Consider the following 17168-nt stretch of genomic DNA (forward strand, 5'->3'; position numbering starts at 1 on the left):
TTGGGCGAATTTTCCCTTTAACTGGTTGTGACTAGTGCTTGTGAATCTCAAATAAGAATGGCACGTGTGTTCTGCATGGTCAGACAATCATGGGCAGCATGCCAATCGATCTGGTTTACATTCTGCATTACACATGAAAAGGGAAGCAAAACAAGGCTGGCAGCAAGTCCACAGAGCTGACATGAACATGCAGTTTAATGTTCTTTGTTTTTTTTTGCTTGTAAATTAATTTTCTCTTCCTCCTCTAGGGTTCGAAGAGAGTCTACTTACCGACATTGCAGCATGATCATTGTTGTTATTCTGAGTGGAAACACCAAGAAAATAAAACACGGACAGGGAAAAAAAAGTATAGCGATAATAAATGGACAGACAAATAAAAAGACAAATAAAAGGAAAATCAGAAAACCAAGCGTGCCTGGCAGAAAATAAATTGAAGAATACATTCACTGACAGGAAGATGTTATACTGTTGAGAAACCAAAGCATAACCAACTTAAACTGGAGGTTAAAGTAATTTATTTAAGAGGACAGGGCAGCTGAAGAGAAACCCAAGCAAGCTGTATCATTCTCAGTGAATGGATGGCTTGGAAGTTATCTGTGTTGATTATGTGCAGGAAGAGACAGAGATTTGATTGGTTTTGGGAACAGACGTCTTATGTTTTTGTAATGACACTTATAACACCAAACACGATATTCCTGTGCACCTCAGTATTGATTTACAGTGGAAAGTCAAAAGTGGGGCATAATCTAGAAAATGTGTTATTCTGGAGGGCTCCTAGAACTTCCGCCCAGGTGTGACCAACTAAACATCTATAAATGCAACACAGATTGATGCCACACATGCAATAACACACATTACATGAACCCACGGGTAAAGAATGATCATAAAATCATGGCAAGACTGCATATCAATAGGATGGTGTGGAACTTACCGGAAGGTGTGTGAAGACCTGGAAGGTGCTACGCAGGAAGTTAATGAGGTCCATGAGGTAGCCGCTGGCCCTGCCGTCCGACTCTGCCATGCCCCATTCATAATCAGCCAGCTGAATGAATTCATCAATCTTCTGGTTGAGTTTGGTGTATATTTCTCCTTCAGCTGCATGTCTGGCATCCTCAAAATGGGAAACCATGCATTCAAATTTTTCCAGAGGTGTACAAACACTGGTATAACCAACTGCTGATGCTTTTTAACAGTATCGGAAAAAAAGTAATGCTGCAACCAATAAATGTCTGCTTTTTAGTTTAAATTCTCATGCAACCATAAAAAAATAAATGTAAAAATCCCTATCAAATGCAATTCCAACATTTGGAAAATTCCTTCCTCCGGAAGTGTACAACAACAGCGGTACAACCAATTGCCAACTGAATCCTGGGATGCATTTAAAGAGCACTGAAACAAATTTCCTATCAAATGCATCTCAAGATTCAAAAACAGAAAAATATGGAAAATTGCACAAGTAATCAATTGCCAATTGAAGCAATAAATGTTTAACCACTAAATCTTCTTGCAACAATCAAACATTATTTGTATGGACGTCAGATGGTAAACATTTTGCGGATCTCAAATGGTAATAATTACCTATCAATGTGATTCCAAGTCGCAAAAAAACAAAAAGCAAAATAATGCATCATAATCAAACTTGACCAATGTTTCTGAGTGTTTAATGACTGAAAAATAGGTCACCTGATAACTAAATCATTTTTTTTTCATGCGTATCAAATGGTAAACATTTAGTGGATCTTAAATGGTTATCAAATGCAATTTCACATTGTAAAACAACAAAATGTGGAAAGAGGTGGGGGTGGATGCATTGTAATCAAACTTGAGCAATGCTAACATGCTGCTGCATGTGTAATGACTCAGAAAGAGGTTACCTGATAACACCTCTGTTTAGATACATTTAACACAGTGGCATCAGAACAAGCTCTGTAGTTTGTGAAGCCCGAGGCGGCAGCTTTACTCTGAAGGAACCGCTCCAGACGGCTGATCTCTGATCACAGTGTGTGCCCATGGCAGTTATACAACTGTGAAATATGTAATTAAAGAACATGTCTGTGAATGACTTTTACCTTGAAGGTGGAAAGCCCGTAGAGTCTTGTGGTATGAACCGTTTCCGGTGAAACATTGGTGATGTTCGTGATAAAATCCTCTAGGTATTTACACGCGTGCTCTAAATGGGTGGTGTTGATGATAATTTGAACTAGCTGAAAAATTATAACAGAAAGGAAGGTGTATGTTATTATCAAACTGAGCTTCACATACAGATTGAGACGATTTGTCACGTTAACGTCACCTCGGTTAATCCTATGTGTGGCTTTTTGATGAGATTTTGTAAGCAGCTGCTCAGCGTCCTTGTCAGCAGCAGGTTGGTGGATTTACGGAGCATGTCGTCAATCTCGGTTGAGCTGAAATACAAGTTAACCATGAAATATGTTCAATCTATATTTTTAACTTGGTCTCATATAAAATTTAGAAGTACATGTCACATCAACAAAAAAAAAAAAAGTACAAAAACAATATGCTTTCTCAATAAAATACTTTTTTTTTTTTTTTTTTTTTCTTGTTTCAGAATCAGATTATATATTTTTTAATATATACAAGTAACAAAGTCGACAGGACAAATTGTTAATTATTGCACGGGTTGTTAGCTCACGCACATACGTACTCAAATTTCCTCTGATACACAAAAAGTTAAATAATTATAAAAAAAACTTTGTCTGGACAACCACATTATTTTCTTGACCAGGTCAACCTCAAATCTGATTTTATATTTGAAGTGCAATCATTAAAAATTAAGCTTTTTAAAGAACGGAATGAATGAACTGAATTTTTTAAAACATTTTTTTATTATTATTATTATTGAGTATTTAGACTTTAAAAATAAATTTAATGTGGATAATGTTCACTGTAGCTTTTTTTTAAAAAATTCATTTTCATTTAATGGCATGTCATTTAGGGGACATCATGACTGAAACATATGATGCAAAAATATTTTGTGAGATTATAATATGCTTTCCCTTGGTTAAATTAGCAAATTGTTGGAAGAAAAAATATCATCAATGAAATTTACCTTTTAAGTTATAAAATGACTAATTTTCTTTTAATTTATTGCAGATAGGTTGAATATATTATTCTGATTGGTCAGTTGCATTCTTCTATTGAATAATGACAATAAATTGCACCAGGTCACCTATTTCCTATGCTATGCTAGTTTTTAAGCCAACCATAACACTTCTGACACAAATCTTTTCAATTCAGAACAATATTTCATGTCCATTTATTTATTTATTTGCCAAAAAGACACATGACATGACTACTTGAGCAAGAAAATTCAAAAACAGTGTACCGTATTTTCCGGACTATAAGTCGCACTTTTTTCATAGTTTGGCTGGTCCTGCGACTTATAGTCAGGTGCGACTTATTTATCAAAAATTAATTTGACATGAACCGACAGAAATGAACCAAGAGAAATGGACCAATAGAAAACATTACCGTCTACAGGTAACAGGGCCCTCTCGCGGCTGTAGACGGTAATGTTTTCTCTTGGTGCTTGGTTCTAAATAAATGCGACTTATAGTTCAGTGCGACTTATATATGTTTTTTTCCCTCGTCATGACATATTTTTGGACTGATGCGACTTATACTCAGGTGCGACTTATAGTCCAAAAAATACGGTAGCTGTTATTGTGCTACACTGCTGTTTGTTAGAAAATTAGCTTGTTAGCGGAAAGCTCCATTGTTTTGAAAACAACTGAGCCACAAGGAAATTGCATCTCTACTTTTGGTACATTATGCTCACAAAATTATCTTTATTTTTTGAATGAAAAATAATTTATTTGAAAGAATGTCAAAACAACACTGGACCCCCTCATTGTATGGGGAGTAAAAGAGAGTAAATGAGGACAGAATATAAATTTTTTGGGTGTGCCATCTCTTTAATAAAGCATAGCATGCTTGCTGTCTGCACCCATTAGTACTGACCGGGTCCACAGCTAGCCCTACTGCTGCCAAGCACGCTTGTAAGGTGTGAGTGTTTACAGGACACTGCTGAATGGTGTTGATTTTGCTGTTGGGGACTGTGTGTCTCAGTGTGAGGTGTTGATTAGGAGGGAGTGAAGAGGTGCAGAGGTTACTCATTATCGCTTGCTTAAATAAGAAAAAAAACCATTAGAGAGGAGTGTGAAATCTGCAGTCGTTTGCATTGATTAGCGGAGGGTCAGGAGGGGAAAAGACTATGTTAGATCATAGGTGCTCTGAAAGCCTCATGTGGGTCTCCTCACACTCTTCTCTCTGCTCAAAGCAAAAGCATATTCCACTACGGCGGAAATGAAGCAATGATAAGATAGTGAAGCAATATGCATTTTTTGACGGCCAATATAAACAACTACGTTCAATTTAAACAATAACAAATGCTGCAATTACATTTATTTTACATAATATTGTCTAATAAACACTTACAGTTGCATTTGTGAATCATGGTGTTATCATCACTTATTAATCACATTTGGTAAATTTGGACTATTCTGACATCATACAAGGCATTTCAAGTTTCAATTTCAATTATTTCAATTAATTGGCTTTCGGGGAAAGAATCTGTCAGAATATCCATCAGCATATTAGACTGATTTCTGAAATAATTTTAGAATGAAATAGAAATAATTTGAAAATTAATCCATATAGGGAAAAAGGTTGATACAATATCACACTATTCAATTCAAAGAAAGTAAATAACACTTGTTGCAATGTATAACTAAATTAGAATTAATTTGAAAGGAATCAATATTGAAAACTGATTTGCTATTTCCTATTACTCTATTTAATTTATAGATAATAACACAGGTTGCAATGACATTTCTTTTTGTTTTGAATAAAATTTACTGAATTAGAAATGATTTTAAAATGAGTTTCAATATGAAGAAAAATATTTGAAAGATGACACTGTTAAGATAAATAAAAAGTAAATAACACGTTGCAGTTAAATGTACATTTAACATTATATTTAGCGAACTAGAAATTATTTGAAAATGGAAAAAATTATTTGAACTTCTAGTCTGTTTACTGTAAATCATATTTACTAAAATTTTGTTATTTACAGTACATACTGAATATGACACAGTGCATACTTTAGGGGGGATCTAAAAGTTTCAATACATTTGCAGGATATGTGGCATTAAATATTTCTGAGGTATTCACTGTTCTGTTCAAACAATATAACGTATAATGTATATGAAAAAGTATTATAGTGCTTACCTTTTTATCATATAAAGGTAAACTCAAGAATACTTTTTTCATGTACCATTTACTTTCTTTGACAGGTTTTGTCTAATAATTTAAAAGACAGTTAAAAAGTTAAACAAAGAAAATAATATAAAGATGGAGAACGGGAGCTCAGGCACTGAAATTCTCAGCACTGCCAAAATAAATAGTCTTACTTTCGACACATATTGCACAAATAAAAAATAAAAAAAATCAGCCAATGCAATCATTAAAAAAACAACACCACACATACAGACTGATATATATCCACTACTACTGACCTCAAAGGGACAGTGGGAGGTAAAATCCTCCAGGCTATGTGCACTTCTAACCCTCTGGGAAAGAATTTGGGTTGCCAGTGGCAAGCACAACACAGACCCCTCACAACGACCAGCCGAATGCCACAGAGCTTAAAGAGAACAAATATTGGCAGAAGAGATGGCTGGAGGTGGAGGGGAGGGTGGTGGTTTAAAAGACAGTCCAGATCCGTAAATGAGTGCTTCCCATGGAGAAGGTCATGTCACGAGATCAATAAAAATAACATTAAAGAGGTGTGTGAACTTGCAAGCACGATGTCAGACACTGTAATATGCTCTGGTCCCCTCCCTGCTTACCGTGGTGACAAGATGCATAGCAGATTGTCATCACTCAATGGCTGGATGTCTAAGTGGTGCCCACAGAATAACATAGGTTTCATAGAAAATTGGACGAGCTTTTGGGGCAGACCTGACCTGTTGAAAAAGAGATGGTCTTCATCCCTCCTGGGGTGGTGCCGCTATTCTCTCTAGAAATATGGCAAATAGTCTTAGTGTTTATACTTGACTAACTTGGGCCCAGGTCAGGAAGCAGACAGACTGGCTAAACCGATCGTCTGCTAGCTGCCTCACGTCACAGAGGTCAGTTAATTCTCAGCACACAGAGACTCTTTCACCTAGATATCACACTATAGAGACTGTGTCTGTTCCCCGAACTAGAAAATACAAAAAACGTCCAAACCAAGTTAAGATTAACAATTTAATTGAGGTTCAACAAATAAAAAACAGATGCAATATGGATAAACAAATGATAAAGCTTGGCTTATTGAATATCAGATCCCTTTCTACGAAAACACTTTTTGTAAATAATATGATCACTGATCATAATATAGATGTGCTCCGTTTGACAGAAACCTGGCTAAAACCTGATGATTATATTATTTTAAATGAGTCCACCCCCGAAGATTACTGTTATAAACATGAGCCGCGTCTAAAAGGTAAAGAGGGTCACTGCAGTCACCCGGATCCAGTACATATCCAGACCAGATGGTGGATCAGCACCTAGAAAGGACCTCTACTCCCCTGAAAGACAGCGGAGACCAGGACAACTAGAGCCCCAGATACAGATCCCCTGTAAAGACCTTGTCTCAGAGAACCACCAGGACAAGACCACAGGAAACAGATGATTCTTCTGCACAATCTGACTTTGCTGCAGCCTGGAATTGAACTACTGGTTTCGTCTGGTCAGAGGAGAACTGGCCCCCAACTGAGCCTGGTTTCTCCCAAGGTTTTTTTCTCCATTCTGTCACCGATGGAGTTTCGGTTCCTTGCCGCTGTCGCCTCTGGCTTGCTTAGTTGGGGTCACTTCATCTACAGCGATATCTTTGACTTGATTGCAAATAAATGCACAGACACTATTTAACTGAACAGAGATGACATCACTGAAATCAATGATGGACTGCCTTTAACTATCATTTTGCATTATTGACACACTGTTCTCTTAATGAAAGTTGTTCAGTTGCTTTGACGCAATGTATTTTGTTTAAAGCGCTATATAAATAAAGGTGACTTGACTTGACGATAACAGCTCTACAAGCCAATACTGACAAGAGATGAGTGACAAATTTTGTTTCTAGATCTGGTCTTCTAGATGTGGTTGCTTTGCTAATGAGTCTGCATCCAAATCTGATTTTCGGTTAATATTTGCATTTTGTTCTGACCGAGGAGAAGCACACTGGATAGATGAGATTGAAAATTGCAGAATGTCTGCTGATGTAGATTCATGTGTGCTGTGGATTCTGTTCACCTGCGATGGAGTGACTCTGAGAACTTCAAGCTGGCGTAAATAAACTCCTTCACTTGAGCGTAGATTTGAGGCACTGACTGGGACATGGGCAGCTTCTTTGGAAATTGTTGCTGTTTAATAAACAAGAAAGTCAATAAAGGGTCAATAGTCAATAGGAAGAGACATTCACAACCCATTTTCCGAGAAATACTCAACATGCTTTTGTGAATCATGTTGTTAACTTGTGAATCACACTGGTGTGTGTGTGTGTATATATATATATATATATATATATATATAGGGCCCTATGAAATCAGTGGTATTGTTTTCCAAATTCCATTTAACTTTTTTCCAAATTATTTTTTTTTTCAATTTAAATTTTTCTGGATTCCATTTTTTTTTTTTCGGTTTAAATTTTTCTGGACTCTTGTTGTAATGGTTAAATTACATTTTATCAGTCAAAAATGTCTACTTATTGTCTATTTATATGTAATGTCTAATGAATTAAAATCATGACACTTATACAATTTTACATAAATGTATTAAAAGTTTTACAAAAATGACATGTTTGGGGCCATATGAAATGTTTTATATTTTCTCAGCTTCTGTTGATTGTTACCAAATTCTTAAATGCATAAAAACGATTTAATTTATTAAATAAAATTTTTACAATAGTTTATGAAATATAGTTTTCCCCCTCAGACAATCTGTGTTTTGTATTAAAAAACAATTCTGGCTGTCAAATGAAAGCAAAAAACATTAATACAATTAATCCTTTAACCAAATAAAAATTAAACAAGCTTTTTTTATTATTTACTATTAACATTAAAACATGTAAGAAATATTGTGTAATAATTCCTTAAAAAATTTAGTTTTAATAATTTCAGTAACAGTAGTAGTAGTAGTAGCTGTAGTATTACGTACGTTCTACTGAACAACAGTAATATATTTCAGGCGCAATAATTTCTTCAAGTTAAATCAAACTTTTATTTTGACGGGTTGCTGTTAATACCTTTAAATTTCTGTGTGCAAATGATAGGACAACAGTTTCTCTCAAATTAAACGGTCATATGCTCATGAAGTGACTGAGGAGTTCTAGAGATTGTTTATGTTCATGTACTCATATATTGAGGCGGAAGATGCTGAAATAACCACAAGCGTCATGCACGCTTTGAAATGGCGTATCTGCGCCTTTCATTGACACAGAGACACACAGAACATGCAATAGTCATATTTAAATAGTCTTTTTGTTGCTTAATATTTACACATACTAGTCTGTATCGAGCTTTGATTTAAGTATCATGACCTACTTTCGATTAATTCACCTAAACTTTGACAAATTCCATGACGTTCTGCATTAAACAGTAAATTCAATTTTTATGACTGGATTCCGTGATTCTGTCCACATCGCGGAAATCATAGGGCCCTGTTTTTTTTTTCTGACACCCTCCAAGGCACTAATTATTTCTATTAATTGACAAAAATGGCTTTCTTGGAAACAATCTGTCAGAATATCCATCAGCACTTTAGACTGATTTCTGAATGACTGGGTTAATGGCTGCTGAGAGTTCAGCTTTGCCATCACATAAATTAAATTTTAACATATATTAAAATAATAAACAGTTGGTTTAAATTGTAATAATGTTTCACAACATTAGCATAATAGACACCTTTCAAAAGACATTAAAACTATTCAGTTATTCAAAATTATAAAAAAATGAGCACCATTGAGACTCTGACCAACCTTTTCAATCTCTGCATCATGGAAGGGGAAGCGACTGACCACAGCCTTATACTCCTCTTCATTTTCCACTGGAATGGGGCTGTAGTTGTCCTGCTCGAAAATATCCCTGTTTCAGCAAAGCAAGCACAGATGTTACTGTATAACGCAGAAACTACCCACATTAATTCACTTACGGTACATCAGCAACAATGCAGTTGTAGTTCAGCTCACCTGAAGACCAGGGCCCATTTCTTGAGTAATGTTTCATTGTACTGATCTCTAACCTCAAACAAAAGGTCAAAAAGTCTGTTCACAGGGAAGCCATAACCCTACAAAACCAATTCAATTGCAGTGAGTAAGCAGCATAAACTATAGCCCAAGTCTATAAAATGTACAACATATAAGATCTTGACATTAATGTCTAATGTAATTATTCATAGAACAAAACGTAATTGGAGAGCAACATAGTTTTGCTTTAAACAAAACATGGTTGAAGAATACCTGTAAAGTGTCTGCAAATATAACTATCAGGTTCTTCAGTTCTAGGACCAGGTCGGGATCATTGCAGTAAGACTAGTGGGATAAAATAATCAATAATAATGATAAGAAGGACAACAAAAGACAACACATTTGCACTCTTCATAAAAAAAGTCTAGAATATAATAGAATACATGCAAATTAAAATTTTCACAAATACTACTGTGATTTATACTTAAAATTGTTGTATACATATATGTGTGTGTGTGTGTGTGTGTGTGCATGCACACATAATGGTCTTACTGCAAAATATATTTTATTTCTTGCTTTAATTTTGGTGTGAAATATGAGCCAGATATTTTTTCATTCAATTCACCCCTACAACTGCACTATAAAACCTTGTGTTATTCATTGGTTCAAACAGAAGATCCGAGTTTCACTGAATCACATTTCTGTGGACCAGATTATTTTAGGTTCAGCATTTCCCTCTAAATGGGTAACTCACAGCATTGATCAAATACTCATGTGTCTTAATGAGTCTTTAGGCTACATTAGCATCTAAATGAGGCTGTCCGGCCCTCCGCCGCCGCTGATAGAGGAGGCCTGTCCTTGAGGTTAAACAGGAGAGAGCAGTGCTTGACCCAGGCAGGGGAGTGATGATTGACAGGATTAGTCGATGTCTGAACACACAGCCTGCCCACCCACTGCTACATGAAACCCCACGGCCCCTGAGGATCTGTGATGTGAAGTGTTCAAACTCAAACGCACTTCACTACCTCATTTAATCAAATAAAAAAATAAAAAAATTCCTGACTAACTCCAAGTTAATGTCTTGATAAACATTTTCTTCTCACCCTGTGTTAATACACACTACTAATGACAACCAAAAAGATATAATACCCACTATAATATACAGTTATCATGCTATATTCTTTAATAGTATTTGAATGTTTACTTGTTTTTTAATTTTAATTAAATTTTTATTACCTTTCTTGTTTACTTAAACTGTATCTTGTTTAAAATAAATAAAAGGTTAATAAGATTTTGGAAGATTATATTATTTAAATAAAAGGTCAATAAATAATAGTTAATATCAATATTAATTACATCAATATAAAAATGTACATATAACTTAATAATAATAATACATATATACATATATACATATAGTTATATAGTTATAATGTAAATATAATAAAAAATACAAATAAAAAGAAGGACATTACATATTATTTGATGTGCGTGTCAGTGTGTGTATATGCCAAATGCATAAAATATATATTTTATAATATAATAATAATTATATTTATTTATTTGTATTTCTGTAAAATTGTACTTTAATTATTATTTATTTACTTTTTATTTAAATAATAACATTTTTATTATTATTAATGTTATGCACTGTGTAAACTAGGTATTACCAAAATTACAAAAAAGACTATATAAATAAACCCCGGTGCAGGTTGTACCAGTGGGTCCTGTTTGAAAGTGTTTAATTTGTATGTTCGTTCTGTTTATTTGTTTGTGCTAATTACACAGTGTTCAAGTTTTTTCAAGTTTGTAAGTGTCCATTACATTAATGATTGTAATCCATTACATATCTTTCTATCAAACAAAACTTCATACAACAGTCAATACTTTGTTGGCCAATTACCAATCAATGATTAATTGTGTTCAGTCTGTGGTGTGAAAAGGTTGCATTAGCAATTCTGCAAAGGAGAGCTCAGTTCAGTGTTACTGTCTGTGAGACGCGGCTCTCTCTCTCGTGCGCACCGTGCACAGCACGAGTAACCAGCTGCTCAGTTCAGCTTTTCCGCGTCTTGTGTTTGAATGCTTTAAAGTCTTTTGAATGGTTAAATTGACAAGAGGCAAGGGTTAATAACACGTGAAAATGATACGCTTTCATGACGACAGGCAGCAGCTTTCTGTCAACTGTCCTAAGCGTCTTTTTAGACTGGCCTCAGCCAGACGGTTGAGATCGACTAGTAAAGGTGGGATATTTTTTCCTATTGAAAGCGCGATCTGACATCATAGCTCACTATCAGCAGTTATTTTATCTATGCTCGTAACATTTCTTACAGATTATTGCTTGTGTAATAGATAAATAAAGATCAGATAAAGATAAATTAGCACATACCAGTATGAGTGATTGCGTGTGTGAATTAATCATACTGTCTCTATATTATTGTGAAGCTGTGTGTTTTAAATAGCCTAGCTCCTTCAAAAGTAGAAAAATATGCTATAATAAGTTTTGAGATTCTAAGCTACTTTAGTGATAAATCACAGAACAGCGCTGACAACTAGTTTCTGTGTTCCTCTGTGCCCGTGATCTTCATAGCTACTGTTTATATGAGTGTTCGTGCCACAATGCAGCTGCGCGAACATGGGAGCTCGATATTATAATACACATCCAATCATCTAATCGCTGGAATGTCCACACCATAAAACAAATACAACTGACAAAGTTTAGTGAAGACGCAAGGCTCACCGCTCGCGTACCATCACTATGTGTTAAACCTGCGTTCACCTCCGTGTTTTGCTTTTATGTCACTGACTGGACGGGGCAGAGTCATGTGGCTACACACGCAGTAGTATGCTTTTAATGGATATTAACCGGATTTAAAAAACAAAATAACCGACATGGGAAAATTAAGTCGGTTAGAGGTTCTGAATTTCGGTTTCGATTACTTTTCGATTAATCATCCAGCCCTAATATATATACACATACATACATACATATATACAAACACACACACGCACGCACGCACACATTATATTTAAACAATTAACAAAAGCAAAAAAAGACCTCTAACACTAACTTGCTCTATTTTTTCTATTTTATTTTTATTTATTATATTATTTAAAAAGCCCTTACTACAAGTACTGCATTAAGCTAACTGAGACTTGTTATAGCACTTGAATATCATTGCTCTTTTGTTGATTTTAATTGCTTCCATTGTCCTCATTTGTAAGTCGCTTTGGATAAAAGCATCTGCTAAATGAATAAATGTAAATGTAATTTAAATGTAATGTGTTTATCTATCTATCTATCTATCTATCTATCTATCTATCTATATGTGTGTGTGTGGTTTTTAGTTATAGTAACTCAAGCTGGAACTGCTGCCCCATTTTTGCCAACCTAATGCAGTTCCCAATCAATTACACATCAGTGTTTAACTAGTTAAAGGTCCCATGACATGGATTATTTCCTTTTCTTTAAATGCTTTTTAATGTTTCCTTAGGTGTACTTATATTGTTAGTATGATTTTTACATTTAAAATTTAGAAATAAAAAGCATTTTTATATCCTGATAATAGTCCTCAGGCTTGAATGCTCTGTTTGAAGGGGCGTGTCTGCTGTGAGACTCCGAGTAAACAACAACTGTTGTGATTGGCTGACATCTTTGCATTTGAAATGCGTATTACATGTGGACCCCTCTCAAATATATATATATATATATTACTACAGCTGTCGAGATTAACAAATCGTGGATTTGTTGATTATATAATTATTTTTTTGATCTTTTCCCATCACATGAAAGGCTGCAGTGATGAGCATTGAGTAGACAGAGTCTGTTTATCGCGTGAATGCAGTGATCTCGTCATTATTGCAACACGTTTTCTCTCACAAAATGCTTTCACCACAACTAACAGCAAACACATGAATACAGTAAGAGCTTTGTTGTGCAGCATAACAGCGTCATTCATTGTAACGGCAGTTTAGGCAAGTGTGCAGATATACTCGCGATGTGTGACAGCTCCGAAAAAAAGTCAGCGTTCTTTGATCGCTCTCTGTAGTTAAAAATCACAATTTAAATAACAAATTTGTTTAATGCTACTAAGAGAAACAACGTGAAGTTGATCGTTTAGTCACTGGCTTGATTCACTGATGCATAAACAGTATTAAACGATTTAGAAAGAAAGTCTGTGTGAACTTGAATGATTAGCTACACATCAGAAACCACTGATCACAGATCAGGCATTAATGAACACTGTTACTCACTGTTTGTGCCGGTGCTGTCGAATCCATATCATAAAGGTCTGTTTGTAACACCTTTGCTGACATTGCGACTGAATTATATGTAAATATTTGGGCGGGCAAAGCAGAGAAAGGGGAGGTAACATTTCTCTTTACAACGTCACAAAGAGGAGATTCCAGATCAGACCGTTTGAGCTTCCGTTTTCTCAAAGGCAGAGAAAGATAGTAAAATCTCGATTTGCACCGATTAAAATTTCTAGAAACTTGGGGACCACATACATTCTAGGGGAAGTCATATTAATGTTAAAAAACCTCAGAAAGTGAAATTTTCATGTCATAGGACCTTTAATGATTTACGATGAACTGCAGATGTGAGTTTATCCTAACACTATGAGAGAAACCAATATCAACATTAACATATGGCTGGCAGCAGCTATAGCATCCGCACAGATCTCCAGAGCTTTTAACTAAGAGCCAGACGAGTGAGTCTCTTCCAGGTTGGTGGGGTTTGATAGTGAGGGTGGTTGTACAGGAGCTGCAGGTTTGATTTACAGCCCCTTGCACTAGTGTGATTCTCCTGTTAAACATTTAGATAGGGCGCAGTGGCCTGTCTCTCAGACGAGGGGAGTGAGTGCGTAAATCACACGCTTAAATAAGCACTGGTCAGGCTGCAACACACACCGTCACTCCACACTACAGGACATGATGTTCTTCATTGACAAGCACATGGACGAGAACACACACACACACGTGCATATCTAACCCCTGAAACAGGAACAAAACAAAGACCTTTGAATATTTTCATGGGATACTATTTACGTCATTACTAATTGATTGATGATGTTATATGTGTTATGATGCAATTGTTTAAATACATTTTAATAATGATATTATTTAAAAAGTATAATTATTTTAAATTATCTATCAATTATTATTTATAATATTCATAATTCATATTAAGGTGTATTATTTATTGAATTTTATTTAAATAATATAATTACGCAATAATTAATATAATTGGAACTTGTTTAACATAAATAAACAAGGAAGATAATGATGGTTAACAATTCAAATTAACTTAACATATAAAACATGTAAAAAAAGAGAATTATTAATATTACACATTAAAATAAATATATTTTTTTAAATAACACAACAACTGCAATATTATAGTGGTTGCTTCGAGAAAAACTAATCTATTCAAGCAGTTCCTCATGATACAAAAATGAAATATTCTGTCATATTTTCATATAACATCGGACTAGTCATTTTTGGTTGGTTTAATAAAAATAACACAAATCAAGAAATTTGCTTTTCCGAGTGTATAAATGCAGCCTGAGAAGTATGTATTTCAATTTGAGTTACACACTTAAGGTTTCCACACATTTTGACCAGTGAATCGCCATGACTTTTCCTTCTTTAACTATGACTATTAAGATTTCAAAACATTTTTAAAGAGATTTCTGGTGTCAGGTATCAATTTTTGGAAATAATACATTTAAATGACTCCAATAAGACAAAAGCTATCTTATCTTTTTCTTTCCCATTGTCCTTTTTTTTTTACTGAAGTACATTTTACAAGAAAAAAAATCAGTATTTCTACTTACAAATTTCAGTTTGTTACTTGCTGTTTCTCTGCAGTTATTTGCAAAATGAAAGTTTTTAAATGAAAATCGTTTCAAAGTTAATCCTACACTAATTATTTTTCAGCACAGATAGTTCAGGAGCTACGAGGGCTTTAGTAGCATTTTTTTTATTCATTTATTTTCAAAACAAGGCATTTTGAATGATAATTGGAAGCATTTCCTGGTGAGCCCTTTCGATGGCAATCCATTCAATCTGATCTAATGGAGAGGTCAGTTTGGCCTAATGAGGACAGATTGCGACAATAACAGCAGATTAACTGTGAATATTCTAAGATTCTGAGAGTGTGTTTGGAGGGCCAGTCAGTTGTAAATCAGTGAGGGATTATGCAAATACCCTGCGGCTGAAGCTCACAGCCTGAGTCCTGTGGCCCGAACAAAGGGGTCAAGCCAGCTCTCTCCCACTGCTAGCTAACTTTTAATCACAAAAAAAGAGACTCGGTCCAGAGCAAAACAGAGAGAGAAAGAGAGGGGGATGTCAAATCCTTGCATGCGACCCCATATGCATCCCCCACAGTGCTCGGACTCAGTTGGGACAGGTGTGTGCGCACGGGACTCACGGAGTGTGTGCGGAGCACTGCAATGATTTTGGACAGGGCCATGTTCCACAGCTCGTCTGTGAAGGCTCTGGTCACCAGGCCTTGGGTGGCATGTAATATGTGATCCTCCACAACAAAGAACCTGCAAAGCATGATGGGAGACGGCATTACTTGAAGTACATTGACTCTGTAGATGAGAAAACAGACTTACAGCCCTGCACATAAAGAACTTCACGAATATATCCAGATTTAACTTACCCAACAATCTGATTAAAGTACTTCCTGTAGCCCTCCACTGTCTCGTGCTGGAGTGAAGCACATATAATTAAAAAACATAAAAACAAATAAAACAGACAGGATTGTTCAAAGATCAAAGAATACGAACCATGTTAGACTGAGGCTGCAGTACTAATCTCGCTTGTTTTTTTCTTTGCTTCCTATAGTAATTTTCAAATGTCTCTCTGTCTCCCTATAAAGAAACAGAAAAAAAATTAATATCCATTTAATCTGATTTATACCAGAGCATTCAACTTGTACGACATGTAATTATGCATTTTACCCCATAGCAAACCGCACTGGAGATTTACCAGGTTAAGGCACACAAGACACGGATCCCAAACCAGTCAACTGTAACACAGCTGACTGACTTCAGCAATTCATTTTCAATTTCACTTGATTAACGGTGCTTCCTACTGAGCCCTTTTGTGCTGTCTTGTGCCTCGAGTTTCATGGGAGTCATACTCCAGGACTCCACATCACAAGTGCAATGCTGTATCAGGTGGGCTACCGAGCAAGTTCACTACATCTAAAAAGCCATACATATCAACAGGTTGGGCCGTATTTTAATGATCTAAGTGCATGGTCTAAAGTGCACGGCGCAGGTGCACTGAGGGCATTTCCGAATCCACTTTTGCTAGTATAACAACGGGAACAACGGGAAAAATGGTTGTTGCTCCCGGCACGTGATCTAAAAGGGTTGTCCCTATTCTCTTAATGAGTGATGGGTGTGTTTTTGGGCATAACATGCAATAAACCAATCAGGGTTTATCTCCTATTCTCTTTAAGAGCAAGTTGCGCTCGTGCCATATAGCGGATTCGCTATTTAAATAAGGCGCACAGACTGAAGGCGTCTCCAGAGAGCAAACGGAGCTGCTCATGCACGAGCAAATAGGTAGACTAATTCTGATACATGCAATGACTATCCATTATGACATTTTTATATTTATATGTAGCACAATAATATTATTTTACACTTTAATCCTTTCATTTTTAATATTTGGCATGTTTGTGTGCTGCTGCGCATTTTCTACCAACACGCTCTTTAAATAACAAAAAAAAATGTTGCGCCATTGACTTTAGACCAGGTTTAAGTTGGTCTATGGAGCAGTCTATTTTCTGTTCCTCAAAATAGTAATGCGCCAACAATGCGCCTGAACACACCTCTTTTTTACACCAGCACACCCATGGGCACACAAATGGGCGCAAATGCATTTGCTATTTAAAGTTGCAGTG

At 35.6% G+C, this 17168-nt stretch overlaps 1 protein-coding gene across 7 annotated transcripts in view; it reads right to left on the reverse strand.

The window, feature by feature from the left end:
- The window catches only part of LOC132121281 (exocyst complex component 6), a 72938-nt gene that overhangs the window by 30398 nt on the left and 25372 nt on the right, over positions 1–17168 (reverse strand). For 4 of the 7 annotated variants that reach the window (XM_059530536.1, XM_059530537.1, XM_059530538.1 and 1 more), the window contains exons 9-18: positions 16042–16125; positions 15915–15961; positions 15678–15798; positions 9521–9592; positions 9251–9348; positions 9041–9146; positions 7318–7427; positions 2294–2405; positions 2070–2204; positions 932–1111 (exon numbers count right to left, since the gene is read on the reverse strand). In XM_059530536.1, coding sequence (XP_059386519.1) covers positions 932–1111; positions 2070–2204; positions 2294–2405; positions 7318–7427; positions 9041–9146; positions 9251–9348; positions 9521–9592; positions 15678–15798; positions 15915–15961; positions 16042–16125 — 1065 coding nt within the window. Of the gene's footprint in view, positions 1–270; positions 301–931; positions 1112–2069; positions 2205–2293; positions 2406–7317; positions 7428–9040; positions 9147–9250; positions 9349–9520; positions 9593–15677; positions 15799–15914; positions 15962–16041; positions 16126–17168 lie in introns of all 7 variants that reach the window. The other 3 variants (XM_059530532.1, XM_059530535.1, XM_059530533.1) reach the window with 1 other exon arrangement.

Source organism: Carassius carassius, chromosome 39 (assembly GCF_963082965.1).
Source record: "Carassius carassius chromosome 39, fCarCar2.1, whole genome shotgun sequence".
Taxonomy (NCBI): Eukaryota; Metazoa; Chordata; class Actinopteri; order Cypriniformes; family Cyprinidae; genus Carassius; species Carassius carassius.